The sequence below is a fragment of the Scyliorhinus torazame genome, chromosome 2, assembly GCF_047496885.1.
Source record: "Scyliorhinus torazame isolate Kashiwa2021f chromosome 2, sScyTor2.1, whole genome shotgun sequence".
Lineage (NCBI taxonomy): Eukaryota > Metazoa > Chordata > Chondrichthyes > Carcharhiniformes > Scyliorhinidae > Scyliorhinus > Scyliorhinus torazame.
The window spans coordinates 149,357,432-149,372,664 of NC_092708.1; the positions used below are offsets into that span (position 1 = coordinate 149,357,432).

Sequence of the window (15,233 nt, forward strand, 5' to 3'; positions counted from 1 at the left end):
TAAGTCTTATGGATGTTAAAAGGAAAGCTTAAAGGATTACTTAGTGTTGTATTCTTTGGGGGTTGTATTTGAATTAATGGTTGCTAAGATGTTCATTGTCTGTTTTAAAAAATTTAACTTGAGTTCATAGAATAAACAATGTTTTGCTTTAAAAAATACTTTTCCATTTCTGCTGTACCACACCTGTAGAGTGGGCCGTGTGATCACCATACCACAATCTAGTAAAAGTTGTGGGTCAGGTGAACTCCACGATACACTTTGGGGTTCTCTAAACCCTGGCCCACAACACTAGTTACCCATGGGAAGATGGTGGCGATGTGACTTCTTGAACCACTGTCGACCTTGAGGTGTAGGTACACCCACAGTGCTTTGGTGATGGTGGTGTTGCGAACGTGCAGTTGTCTCTTAATTTGACTCTGTTTAATTACGTTTGCTCAAGAGTCATTCGATACCGCCACAAGGTTCAAAACCGAATACTGATCAAAGACTCGATACATCAGTTAGTAAGTTCAAAAGCAATGCTCATTTATTTATACACAGTCAAATCTACTCATGCATAAAACTCTACAACCTAAACTATCACTATTACTAAAAGCCTATACTTAGCTTCGGGTGCCCACTCAGTCAGAGGAACAATGGCCGTTGCTCGGTTCTGAGGCTGCTGGGTTGAGCTGTTTACAGGCTAGCAACTAGGAGCATCTATCTCGTAGCGTGCATTGACTTGGAACTTACTTGGTCTGGCGTAGCTTTGGCAGGTCTCTCCTCGCTGAGAGCCAAGGCCAAGAGAGAGATTCTCTCTTGGGGAATCCTTTTTATACCCCAAAAGGGCTTCTTGTGCTTTTGGGCGGGCCTTGAACTTGGCCCCAATTAATTGGGCCATTTCCCAATCGTCCTTATCGATTTTCCTCCAATAGAGGGGTGGGTTCCCTGGGTGCTGGGCATGTCCTAGGTGGCCGTTGGTTTGCTTTGTTTTAGTCTCCTCTGGCGCCGGGGTGTCTGTCTTAGCATTGTTTATATAAATGTTGCCTTTTGTTCCCGGGGGTGGCTCATTAGTATATAGATGGTTCTGCAGTACCGGTCCTGTCTGAGAGCTACAGCTCTAATCAACAGACAGACCTTGCACCTGCTTGCTTTTTCGGTATTGTTCAATTTTCCCTGCATTCTTTGCAAAGTGTCCATTTTGTAATCGGGACGTGGCCATCCAAGATGGCAACAGTGGGGGGAGGGGTGGGGGAGGAGAATTCTAAGATTCTGCCCCAATGATCGTGAAGGAATGGCAATATATTTCCGGGTGATTTGGAAGGGGATTTCCAGATTGGGGTGCCCAGGTATCTGCTGCCCTTGTCCATCTAGAAGGTTGCAGCCTTGTGTTTAGTATGTGCTGTCTAAGGATCCTTAGTGAGTTCCTGTGGTGTATCTTGTCGATGGTGCACACTTCTGCCATGGCCAATCCACCTAACCCACACATCTTTGGACAGTGGGAGGAAACCGGAGGAAACCCAAGCACACACAGGGAGAACGTGCAGACTCCACACAGACAGTGACCCAGCCGGGAATCGAACTGGGACCCTGGAACTGTGATTGCCTTTAGTGTCCAAAAAATGTTAAGTGAGGGTTACTGGGTTACGGGGATAGAGTAGATACGTGTGCTTCAGTAGGGTGCTCTGTGTAAGGGCCTGTGCAGACTCGATGGGCGAATGGCCTCCTTCGGCAGTATAAATTCTATGATTCTAGGAGTCATTAAGTCCCAATTGCATCCAATTAACGGGCTAGGCAGGATATTGTCCAGATCAGTATGATAGTCTGGGCCAGGAATCACGTGGGCGAGAATCACTACTGGTCCTGGCAAGCACGTGTGGGCTTTGCGGTGGGCGAAGAGGGTAACTCTTTAAGGGAGTTGCCCCCAAAGTCCATGAGAGTTAAGTGCTGTCAATTTCCAGCTGACCACTTCAAAATCACTCCAGCATGAAGGGAGGTGATTGGAAAGCATTTAATTCTATTTAAAGTGGTACAGGACCTTCGTGACAGAGGTCTCTTTTCTGGGGAGCTTCCTGACAGTTGTCTCTCTTCTGGAGGACTTCCTGATGAGGGTGTCTCTTCTGGGGGATTTGTGGGGTGTTCCTTATTTAAAGAGTTACTGGGAAGGTCCCTTTATTTAGGGTCTTTTGGGAGTCTCTGGATGGGGTCCTTATTTGGGGGGTCTCTTTATTTAGGGGGTCTCTTTGGGAGGGGGCTGCAGGTTGGGGGGGGCAGACGTTAGACTCGCTATCAGATCAGCTGCTCAAATTGGTGGCAGCCTGATAGCGGGATTCCTCGCAATCCTCATCATGCATAAATTTGCACGGCTAAGGATTGGGAATCGCTTCATCTGGGAGTGCAAATCAGGTGTAATCCAGCTCTGGCAAGAGAACAATCTCCTAAATGCAGAATTTCGCCCATGGGTCTTTTTTGTTGTTGATGTTTGTAATTTTTGCATTCTTGTGTTTTAGTTGGTTGTTTGATATTATGTAATACTTTAATAAACTTTATTTTTTTAAATTATGTATTTAAATATACAAATATAACAGTTGTATCTGTTTTACATTTGTAGGTGTAGCACACGTAAATAATCCCATCAGTCAACATAAAATTACAGATGAAGGTGGCATGGATGTACTTCTTTATTTGCTTTTTTCGGCACATTCTTTTCAAGTAGAGGTAACACGGGACAGGAGTTATTCTAGTGCATGGCAGCATTTACTTATGTTAACTCTGGAGTCACTTATAGACTGAAGTCAACAGCACTTAAATTAATTGCATACATGCCAATCGTAAGATTTTTAAGCTGGCACTGTATGACCCCATATGTCGGCAATATATCAGAAGAAAAATCAACAGCAAAAAGATCCAGTTTTGAAGGTGATCAATATGAACCACTCAGTCCAGTTAAAGAATGAAACTGAAATCTGAAAGTTGTTAGAATCAATCAACTACCCTGAAAATTCTTTGTATCCATTCATGAAATGTGAGCCTTGCTGGCAAGGCCAACATTTATTGCCTATCCCTAATTCAACAAGAAACACTGCATTCCATGTGGTATGGGTACCCCTAAACACTCACGTGCTGTTAGGGAGGAGGTTCCAGTTCAGGATGGTATGTGACTTGAAAGGAACTTGTAGGTTAGAGTAATGTTCCATGCACTTGCTGTTGTTCTATTTGGTAGAGGTTGTAGGTTTGGAAGGTGCTGACAAGATTAAATGTAATCATATGGATTCATGAATGAAAAAAAATAACATATTTATATCACTGAATTAATTAGCAATAATTTCCATTTATGTGTATAGGTTGAAGTTCTCCACAGCTTGGCCTGTATAGTGTTGGGAAACAATGAACTACAGAATGTTTTAATGAAGAGAAAGGGTTTCACCTACAAGATTGTATTGAACCATCTTAAATCTCCTGACAAAGTAAGCTGTAGCAAATTAGTATGGAATTGAAAATTTTCAAGGCTCTCAATTATGCAAATATGTAATGGTGTCTCCCAGTGAGCCTGAGGCCCCCAGTTGCATGCCCTTTGGACAGGGCGGTGTCCTGGTACTCTTGGTGCCACTGGGCACCATGACAGTGCCACTAGGGTGCCAGCCTGGTGGTACCCAGGTGGCACTGCTATCTGGCCTGGCTATTGCCAAACTGGCATTTCTTTTGTGCAGGCGCGATCGGGCTAGGGTTTGTCCTGTGTGGGTGTTGGTGGGGTGCAGGGGGGGCCAGGGAGCCTCCCATACTGTGTTCAGGTGGGGCCCTCTGATGGTGTCCTGATCTCTAGCTACACTGGGGAGTTGTGGCGTGCGGAGTTCCCCAATCCCCAATGTACAAACATGCAGCCGAGGCCGCATGTTCTCCATTGAGGCCCCTTATACAACGTGAGCTCCCTGGTGCTTGACCCCGGCTCCACAATCCAACATTAATTAGTCCACATAAGGAGGCCCCACAGCCTTGATGCCACAAATCATGGCTCGCCAGCCAATTTGCTCGGACTGCGCTTGCCAGCCCCCGACTAACAAGATAGAGCAGCCCATAAACTGCTCTCGCACAGCTAACCCCACGAAGCTCAGAGCCATGGCACCCAGACGACTGGCCCACAATTCGGGAATGCAGACCTTGGGAGGCTCTTAGAGGTATTCAAGGTCAGGAGGGATGTCCTGTTCCCCGAGTGTCCGAGAGGGTAATCCACAGGGCAGCCTGTGCCGACTGGGAGGAAGTGGCAGCGGCCATCAGCTCAGGACCAGTAGGCAGTGCCACAAGCAGGCCAACAATCTACACCAGGCCGCATGGGTGAGTTGCTTCCATGTTCCTCGCCCTCCCCCTCCACCAGAACAGGAATGCACCTGGCAGCACCTCCACCCAGCACATTGCCCTGGCCCACCCATGCCACCCACGCCTTCTCCCCCCCCCCCCCCCGCCCTCCCCCCCCCCCCCCCCCCACCACCCCCAACCCTCTCGTGGTGAACCACAGGTGCGCTATTAATGCTTTCTGTGTCCTCGCAAGAGAAGTTATTCCACAAGCCTTGGGAGAGGGCCCAGATGGGTGGTGGGGTGCCGGACATCAGAATCCTCACCACCTTCGATAAACGGGCCCTGGAGGTTATGGGGGTGGTGGAGGACAAAGCAGTCATCAACGTGGAGGTCGGCACATGGCACTGGGCCCCACCCAGATGGACTGTCAAGTGACAGGGAGTTGTTAATGCCATATAGACTGACCCATCCCTCCCACTGACCACATGTCCCTTCTCCAGCAGGACCTCCAGCCAACAGCACTGCCCCATCCGGGGTGGTCTCCCTCTCCTCCAGCACCCATGAGAGCACCTCAGAGAGCTCCAAGGCTGCACCATAGATGCATCACAGCCATCATCCCCACCCTCCACCAGCGCAGAGACAAGCACTTTGGTGGGCAACGGTAATGGTCAAGCTTATGGGCACACCTGGTGAACACCACACAGTTGCTGATGTACAACAGGTGGAGGCAGGAACGCCCAGGCAGACAGTAGTCAGAGGTCTGGGTCCCAGTCAGATGCTGAGCCTCTGGAACGGAGCTGATGCAGATGATAGTGTGCAGTTGTCATATTCAGAGGGGGATGTCAGAGACACTCCAGCCCGTCCATAACCGATTGGAAGAGTCCCAGAGGCTACGGACGCAGGAGATGTTGCCAGAAAAGCGAGGCACCAAGGCCAACACTGCTAGGGTGGTGACTTCAGTGGAGAGCTTTGTGCACAAAGTCAGCAGCATGAGTGGAGGTGTCCAAGGCCTGGTGCAGTCGGTGACGGCCATGGCTGAGGACCCCGGTAGACTGTCCGACTCACTGAGGCATGTGATCCAGTACCAGGCCAAACCTAATCAGATGCTGTGGGACATGTCCCAGTCTCAGATGGGAATAGCAAAGGCACTCCAGACCATGTCCCAATCTCTGAGGAGCCTTGCCAACACCATGGTGCAGGTACTGGGGAGCTGGCAGGACCAGATGACGCAGGGGAAGCCAGGACTCCTCCAGCTGCTCCTCCATCCTGAAGTGAACCCCAGGGCCCTATAGGCCTGACTGGGAGGAGGGGGCGATTGTTGCCAACCTGGACCCCTATGCTACCTATGGAGTAGCAACGGTGGCCACAGCTACTCGAATTCCATTCCTCTGACGACGCCATGTCTTGCAGTCAGCACTCAGTACAGTGCAGCACGGCTGTGCATATGTTGCTGGCAAGTGCTCCCGGACCCTCCAGCCCCAGTGGACACCCACCCGGGGTGCCGAAGGCCACAGGACGTGGTAAGCAGCTGGCTGCCGCCACCACTGATATGCATCCCGGGGAAACACCTAGACGCAGTGGTAGAGCACGGAAGACTAAGCATGTCGAAGATCTACTAAGAAGACACTGGAGGGGTGGAAAGAGTAAGAGTGTACGTATGGGGGGGGGGGGGGGGGGGGGGAAATGTGAAGGGATGGTGGGGAGAGTAGGGCGGCACCATCCGGAGAGTGGGGCGGTGGTGGAAACTTGTGTGAGGTACATTTAAAAGCCTGCTCCACAACCAGTAGGATGCCTCTGGCACTTCCACAATGCGGGCTGACCACCAAATCCATGCTTCATTTCCCCAGACATTATTTTTCGAATAATAATCTTTATTGTCACAAGTGTCATGATATTCAAACATACATCATAACACATACATAATGATAGACAGACCAACGGACCAATTAGCACACATAACACGACAGCCAATCACAGACAAGAGCAGACACAGTATAAAACAAGAAACACAACACTTCCTGCGCAGTCCATCTGGAGACGGCACAGGGCCAGGACCTCATAGCAAGACACTCACACAGTCACAACGTGTTGAGTACCAAGTCTGATGTATGAATAGTTTAATGGAATAAAACTGCATTGTACCAATCGCAACCGTGTTGGTTCGTCTGTACCTCAGAGCACCCAACACTTCATGATACCAGGAGTGAATCGATACCTACCGGCAAATCTGCCATCCTGAGCCATGGACACCCTCAACAAACCGCAGCCGTTGCAAGTCGCTGGGAACCTGGGCACAAACTGGAAGCTCTTCAATCAGCACTTCGAACGCTTCATGCAAGCCAATGAAAAACAGGGCGCCTCGGACAAAACAAAGATTGCCATGCTCCTCACTACCGCAGGTCAGCACGCCATCCATGTATACCACTCCTTGGTGTTCGCGGAAGGCGAGAACAAAGCTAAGTATGACACGGTCCTCCTCAAGCTCGACAAGCACTTCAACGTTGAGGTCAACGAAAGCTTTGAGAGGTATGTCTTTCAGCAGCGCCTGCAAGGTAAGGATGAGCTCTTTCAGTCCTTCCTGACGCACCTCCGCATACCCGCGCAGTCCTGCGGTTACGACACCACCTCAGAGTCCATGATCCGGGACCAGATCGTTTTTGGCATTGCCGCCAGTGGCCTACGCCAGCAGCTTCTAAAAATAAAAGGCCTGACCTCAGCATCTGCAGTTGAAGCCTGTGTCCTGCATGAGAATGCGACTAGCCACTATGCCCAATTTCAGGAGACCGAATCGGCACGGAGGGGGTCCCACGCGATCGAATCGGCAAGCCAGGCCACCCACGAGGCCGAACCCGTCCAGGCAATCGAGTTTCTCCCGGCCCGCGGCCCGGACGAGGGCGGCCGTTTCACGCGCTTTTAAAGGCCTCCCGCGTTTGTGCGCGCCAAAATCTACGGCAAGACTGAGGGACGTGCTGCGCAGGCGCACCTGACGCAAGACCGAACTGCGCATGCGCAGTGGCGTAACAAACACCATGACGTCATGACGTGCGGCAACTGTGGAGCTGCACATTTGAAAGGGCAATGTCCTGCAAAAACCCGACAATGCCTACGCTGTGGCAAGATGGGCCACTACGCTGCCTACTGTCGAGCGGCTCAACCTGTTGATCTTCCACATCTCCGACAACCTCGCAGGAACGTGCGGACCATTCAGCCTCCACATCACGACATCCAAACCAACGACACAGATGAACAAGACGCCTTCCGGGTTGCGGTCATTGATGGGAACCGGGTCAACACCATCAATCCGGGCGATGAATGGAGTGCCACCCTAACGGTCAACCGATCGCCGATCACTTTCCGCCTGGACACTGGCGCCTCCGCCAACCTCATAGCATGGTCAGCCTTCTGCGCCATGAAGGTCAGACCACCAATCCGGCCATCCCGATGCAAGATGGTCAACTACAACGGGAACGTTATCCCGGCCATGGGATCCTGCCAGCTCCAGAAATGCCGCCGACGGGCCCGTGAGGCAGTGTAATGGCCTGGAATCAACGAGGACATTGCCAACCCCGTTCTTAACTGCCCAACATGCCAGCGTTTCCAGCCTGCTCAGCCAAGGGAAACCTTGCAACCCCATGAGTTGATCAAGTCCCCCTGGACCAAAGTGGGCATCGACCTGTTCCATGCACTTGGCGGGACTAACGACCTCATAGTGGACTATTTCTCAAACTACCCGGAGGTAGTTAGGCTACACGACCTCACCTCAACTGTGGTCATCCGTGTGTGCAAGTAAACCTTCGCTCGCCATGGCATCCCTCTCACGGTCATGTCCAACAATGGCCCGTGTTTTGCCAGTCAGGAGAGGTCCAATTTTGCCAAACGATACAACTTCACACATGTCAGGTCCAGTCCCCATTACCCTCAATCCAATGGCAAAGCTGAAAAGGGGGTACACATTGTCAAACGACTCCTGTGCAAGGCGGCCGATGCAGGATCCGATTTTTACCTCGCCCTGCTTGCTTACAGATCAGCGCCATTGTCCACTGGCCTGTCACCGGCTCAATAGCTGATGAATCGCACACTGCGGACGACGGTGCCGGCCATTCATGTCCCGGACTTGGACATCTTTCCGGTCCTTTGTCGAGTGCAGTTGTCTCGGGTCCAACACAAATCGGCGTACGATGCCCGCGCCACGGATCTCCCTGCTCTGGCTCCTGATGACGAGGTCCGTGTCCAACTTCCCGATGGTGGTTGGTCTGCCACCGCTGTGGTGCTCAGACAAGTGGCCCCCAGGTCATTTTTGGTTCGTCTACAAGACAGCTCTCTTCTTCGCCGAAATAGGCGGGCACTACGACTCCTTCCTCGCTCGCCACCCGATCATCATGTCCTGCCTCGCCATCACGACGAACCCGTCACGGCCTTTCCAGATCTCCCTTTCGCTCTGCCACCCTCTGAGTCTGACACAGTCCCGCCCATTCCAGAACAGGCGGCCCCTGACCCACCCTTGAGGCGGTTAACCAGAGTTCGTCGCCCACCTCAGAGACTGAATTTATGAACTGCCTGAATTCATGGACTCTTTGAACTCATGAACTGATTGTTTCGTTACCCTGTTTGATTAACTCACTGGTTTGGACATACTGTTGTTCTAGTTATATTTTGTGTTACATACTGTCCATCTGCACTAGACACCTTCCAATGTAAATATCTTAGAGTTTCTGTACATAGTGCTGTAAATATGCTCGCATGTGTCACACATAGTTAGGAACATTCACATACTACATTATTTATTGCCACGAACACACATTTTTTAGAAAAGGGGGGATGTCATAATATACACATCAGTATATGATGGTGCAGAGACACACACTGACTGACACACTGCAAGACCAATCAACACACACAACACAGCAGCCAATCAACAGTTAGGGCACAGTCACTATAAAGACAGAGGGCACTAGTTTTCCCGCTCATTCGGGATGCAGCCTCTGAGACAGACACAGCCCGCAGTCAGTAGCACAAACATCCACCATGTGCTCGCAGTATAGGCTGGTCAGGTTAGGCAGGGTCTTCAGTCAATCTAACATAGTGTCGACCCACAGTGCAAGTATGTTTAACAGCTCTTAGTTAAATAAAATAGAGTTGTACTATTACAAGTGTTGGTAGCCTGTCTATGTTACTGCTAAGGCAAACGCAGTCTCCACAGATCCAGAGTACCCAACACATCAAAAACTGCCTCATCGCCTTCACCCCAGCCAGGGGTTCCGACTCATGTAATTTGCTGTAAAAGTCCTTAAACACCTCATTCACCCCCACTGGGTCCATGACCATAATCCCACCTCATCCCTATCTCCCTGGCCGCCTCCCTTTTTCTGAGCTGGTGCGCTAACATTCTGCTTGCCTTTTCCCCATACTCATAAATCGCCTCCCTTGCCTTCCTCAGCTGTTCCACCCTTTTCCTTGTAGTTAACAGCCCAAACTCCCCCTGTAACCTACGCCGCTCCCTCAGGAGCCCTGCTTCCGGGGCCTCCAAGTATCTCCTGTCCACCTGGAGTATTTCCTCAACTAACCTATCCCTCTCAGCCCGTTCTGCCTTTTCTCTGTGGGCCCATATCAAGATTAATTTCCCTCTGACCACTGCCTTCAAAGCTTCCCAAAACGTTGCTGCAGAGACCTCCCCCATATCATTTGTTTCCAGGTAGTTTTGGATGGACTTGTTCACCCGCCCACAGGTCGCTTCGTCCGCTAACAACCCCACATCAAGCCTCCACAGCGGGCGTTGTCCTCTCTCCAAACTAACCCATAGATCCACCCAATGTGGGGCATGATCCGACACTGCGTTTGCTGAGTACTCAGTATCCACCACCCCCGGTATTAGCGCCCTGCTCAGAAAGAAAAGTTGATGCGAGAGTATACCTTGTGGACATGGGAGAAAAAAGTAAACTCCTTCGCCCTTGGCCGTGCAAACGTCCATGGGTCTACTCCCCCCACCTGTTCCATAAGCCACTTCAATTCCTTGGCTTTGGCTGGCACCCTCCCTGTCCTGGATTTTGACGGTCCAATTCCAGATCAGTGACTATGTTAAAATCTCCCCCATGATCAAGTTATGTGACTCTAAGTCTGGGATCTTACCTAACACCCGCCTCATAAATTCCACATCGGCCCAATTCAGAGCATATACGTTCACGAGTACCATCCGCACCCCCTCCAGCTTCACACTCACCAATATGTACCTATCCTCCATGTCTGACACGATTCTCCCTGCCTCGAATGCCACTCACTTATTGATCAAGATCGCTACCCCCCTGGTCTTTGAGTCCAGCCCTGAGTGGAATACTCGGTCAACCCACCCCTTTCTCAATCTAGTCTGGTCTATAGCCTTTAGGTGTGTCTCTTGTAACATTACCACGTCCGCCTTCAGCCCCTCAATTGCGCAAGCACGCGAGCCCTCTTCACTGGCCCATTCAACCCTCTAACGTTCCATGTCATCAGCCTGGACGGGTGGCTTCTTGCCCCTCCTTCCCCCTGCCAACTAGCCATCACCCTTTTTAGGCCAGCCTCCAGCTCACGCCCCTGGCCTCCTCGAGCCCCCCTTCAGGCATTCGCCGTCCCCAATCTGCCATTTGTCCCCGAGTGACAGTTCCTCCACTGCCAGCAAAGCAGCTACCTCCCCCCCACCCACCCCCCCACCCCCGCTCCATCCCTTCCCCCCCCTCCCCCCCGGTAGCAGCACCAGAAACCCAACCCCCATATCAAGCTCCAGCTTAACACCTGCTCGCCCCCACTGTGCTTCCCTGAGTCAGCTGACCAAGCTGACTTGATAGCTCCCACCCATGGCACCAAACAGTCTGTCTCCCCATTGTTCTCTCCCCTCTCCCCCCACTTGGACAAACATATTCAAAGCATCACATTCCCCAGTAAACAAACATCAGAAAAAACTGGAAAAACAACCACAGAAAAAACAACCACAGAAACCCATCACCCCTCCAACCTGCTCCCAGTAAGACAAAGTTAACTTTTAAAAAAAAATGTTTTATTAAAGGTTTTCATAAAATATCAATAACAAAATGAGAAAGAAAAAAGAACCCAACAGGGTTAAGTACAAAACACAATCGAAAAAAAAGCAACCCCCCCAAACCCCTCCCCGCCCCTGTACATAAATAATAAATTAACATTAACACCCTGTGGTAGTATGCATTAGGGGTCATGTGGGACTGTGAAGCCGTGATGTCATTGGCTGACAGATCCCGGGTCCTGGTTGGCTGTTGACCTCTAGCTCCGCCCTGAAGGCGGAGTATAAGAACCAGGAGTTCTCCCCCGCAGGCCAGTCTGCTACTGAACTGCGGGGAACAAGTCACGCTTAATAAAGCCTCATCGACTTCATCTCTATTCGTCTCTCGTGAGTCTTTGTGCGCTACAATTTATTAAGCGTGCTTAAAAGAACTATGGAGCTCAGGATCATCCCGGAATGCCTGAGGATCAGCCCCAACGCAGTGAACTCAGCAGCAGCTTTCAAACACTGGCAGACTTGTTTCGAGGCCTACCTCAGAACGGCCCCCGGCCGGGTCACAGAAGACCAGAAACTACAGGTCCTGCACTCGAGGGTAAGCCCGGAAATTTTCCCTCTCATCGAAGACGCAGAGGATTTCCAGACGGCGTTCGCAGCACTAAAAAGCATCTATGTTCGCCCAGTGAAGCAGATCTACGCACGCTACCAACTCGCAACGAGACGGCAAAGTCCCGGAGAATCGATAGATGAATTCTACGCCGCGCTACTAATTTTGGGACGGGCCTGCAGCTACCCGCCGGTAAACGCGATGGAACACACGGACATGTTGATGCGTGATGCTTTTGTGGCTGGTATGAACTCTTCCCAAATCCGCCAAAGACTTATAGAAAAAGAGTCGCTAGGACTCTCAGAGGCACGGGCCCTTGCAGCCTCACTAGATGTGGACGCGCGAAACACCCGCGCCTACGGCCCCGACCGCGCGGCAGCCCCTTGGGCTCCGTGGACCCCCGTCGCGACAAACCCCCCCCTCCCCCCCACCCCACAGGCTTGCACGGTTCAGACGCCAAGTCGTCCCGGGGGAGCCCGCTGCTATTTCTGCAGTCAGGCGAAACACCCCCGGCAGCGCTGCCCGGCCCGCGCAGCGATTTGTAAGAGCTGCGGGAAAAAGGGCCATTTCGCGGCTGTGCGCCGGTCCCGGGAGGTCGCCGCTGTCCCCGGCGAACAAGGATTCCTGCGCGCTTCTAACGCTCCCCAACCCCCCCAGCGCCCCATGTACGACCCGCAGACGCAACCAGTTTGGGTCCCGGCCACCGCTGTCCAGCGCCCCATGTACGACCCGCAGGCGCAACCAGTTTGGGTCACGGCCACCGCTGTCCCCGGAGAACAAGGCGATCTGCGCGTTTCTGACGCTCCCCAACCCCCCCAGCGCCCCATGTGCGACCCGCAAGCGCCGCCATTTTGGGTCCCGGCCACCACGAGGGGAGGAGGGGCGCCGCCATCTTGGGACCCCCCAGACCTGTGCGACGCATGGGGACGGCCATTTTGTCCACCCCCGCCGCCATCTTGTGACCCCCCAGCCATGTGCGATGCATGGGGGCGGCCATTTTGTTCACCCCCGCCGCCATCTTGGACGGCAACAACGGACCCCAGTGTCAACGGCTCCACGGGGTTCGAGGAAGAAGCTCAAGCACTACGATCACGTCTGGCCTCAATGACGCTGGACCAAGCACGGCCCCGGACGCTCCAGACGACGGCAACAACGGTGCTGATAAATGGGCACGAGACACCATGCCTGGTCGACTCCGGGAGCACGGAAAGCTTCATCCACCCCGACACGGTAAGACGCTGTTTTTTGACCATCCGTCCCAGTGCGCAAAAGATTTCCCTAGCTGCAGGATCCCACTCCGTACAGATTAAAGGCTTCTGCATAGTGACCCTAACGGTGCAAGGGAGGGAGTTTAAAAACTACAGGCTTTACGTCCTTCCCCAACTCTGCGCGCCCACATTACTGGGATTAGATTTCCAGTACAACCTGCAGAGCCTAATGTTTCAATTCGGCGGCCCAATACCCCCACTCACTATCTGCGGCCTCGCAACCCTCAAGGTTGAGCCCCCATCCTTGTTTGCAAACCTCACCCCGGATTGCAAACCTGTCGCCACTAGGAGCAGACGGTACAGCGCCCAGGACCGGACATTCATTCGGTCCGAAGTCCAGCGGCTACTGAAGGAAGGCATAATCCAGGCCAGCAACAGTCCCTGGAGAGCACAGGTGGTAGTAGTAAAGACAGGGGAGAAGCAAAGGATGGTCATAGACTATAGCCAGGCCATCAACAGGTACACACAACTAGGTGCGTACCCTCTCCCTCGCATATCCGACATGGTCAATCGGATTGCCCAATATAAGGTCTTCTCCACCGTGGACCTCAAGTCCGCCTACCATCAGCTCCCCATCTGCCCAAGTGACCGCAAGTACACAGCCTTCGAGGCAGACGGGCGATTATACCACTTCCTAAGGGTCCCATTTGGCGTCACAAACGGGGTCTCGGTCTTCCAACGAGAGATGGACCGAATGGTTGATCAACACGGGTTGCAGGCCACGTTCCCGTACCTCGACAACGTAACCATCTGCGGCCACGATCAGCAGGACCACGACGCCAATCTCCAAATATTCCTCCAGACCGCTAAAGCCTTGAACCTCACATACAACGAGGACAAGTGCGTGTTTAGCACAAACCGGCTAGCCATCTTGGGATATGTAGTGCGCAATGGGATAATAGGCCCCGACCCCGAACGCATGCGCCCCCTCATGGAATTTCCCCTCCCGCACTGCTCAAAAGCCCTAAAACGCTGCCTGGGGTTCTTTTCATATTACGCCCAGTGGGTCCCCCAGTACGCAGACAAGTCCCGCCCCCTAATACAGACCACGACCTTCCCTCTGTCGACAGAGGCTTGCCAGGCCTTCAGCCGCATCAAAGCGGATATCGCAAAGGCCACGATGCGCGCCATCGACGAGTCCCTCCCCTTCCAGGTCGAGAGCGACGCCTCCGATGTAGCTCTAGCGGCCACCCTTAACCAAGCGGGCAGGCCCGTGGCCTTTTTCTCCCGAACCCTCCACGCTTCAGAAATCCGCCACTCCTCAGTGGAAAAGGAAGCTTAAGCCATAGTGGAAGCTGTGCGACATTGGAGGCATTACCTGGCCGGCAGGAGATTCACTCTCCTCACGGACCAACGGTCGGTAGCCTTCATGTTCGATAATGCACAGCGGGGCAAAATTAAGAACGACAAGATCTTAAGGTGGAGGATCGAGCTCTCCACCTTCAACTACGAGATCATGTACCGTCCCCGAAAGCTGAACGAGCCGTCCGACGTCCTATCCCGCGGCACATGTGCCAACGCACAAATTAACCGCCTCCAAACGCTCCACGAGGACCTCTGCCACCCGGGGGTCACTCGGTTCTACCACTTTATAAAGTCCCGCAACCTCCCCTACTCTGTGGAGGAGGTCCGTACAGTCACAAGGAACTGCCACATCTGCGCAGAGTGCAAACCGCACTTTTTCAGGCCGGATGGTGCGCACCTGATCAAGGCTTCCCGTCCCTTTGAACGCCTTAGTCTGGATGTCAAAGGGCCCCTCCCCTCCACCGACCGCAACATATACTTCCTGAACATGGTGGACGAGTACTCCCGTTTCCCCTTCGCCATCCCCTGCCCTGACATGACAGCGGCCACAGTCATTAAAGCCCTTAACACCATATTCACACTGTTCGGTTGCCCCGCATACGTCCACAGCGACAGGGGGTCCTCCTTTATGAGTGACGAGCTGCGCCAGTTCCTGCTCAGCAACGGTATAGCCTCGAGCAGGACGACCAGCTACAACCCCCGGGGGAACGGGCAAGGAGAGAGGGAGAACGGCACGGTCTGGAAGGCCGTCCTACTGGCCCTACGGTCCAGGGACCTC

The 15,233-nt window shown here is 52.6% G+C and overlaps 1 protein-coding gene across 1 annotated transcript in view; it reads left to right on the forward strand.

Annotated features, from left to right (window-relative positions):
- The window catches only part of ankar (ankyrin and armadillo repeat containing), a 397,884-nt gene that overhangs the window by 284,845 nt on the left and 97,806 nt on the right, over positions 1–15,233 (forward strand). The window contains exons 16-17 of the mRNA XM_072494724.1: positions 2,591–2,697; positions 3,324–3,446. Coding sequence (XP_072350825.1) covers positions 2,591–2,697; positions 3,324–3,446 — 230 coding nt within the window. The remainder of the gene's footprint in view (positions 1–2,590; positions 2,698–3,323; positions 3,447–15,233) is intronic.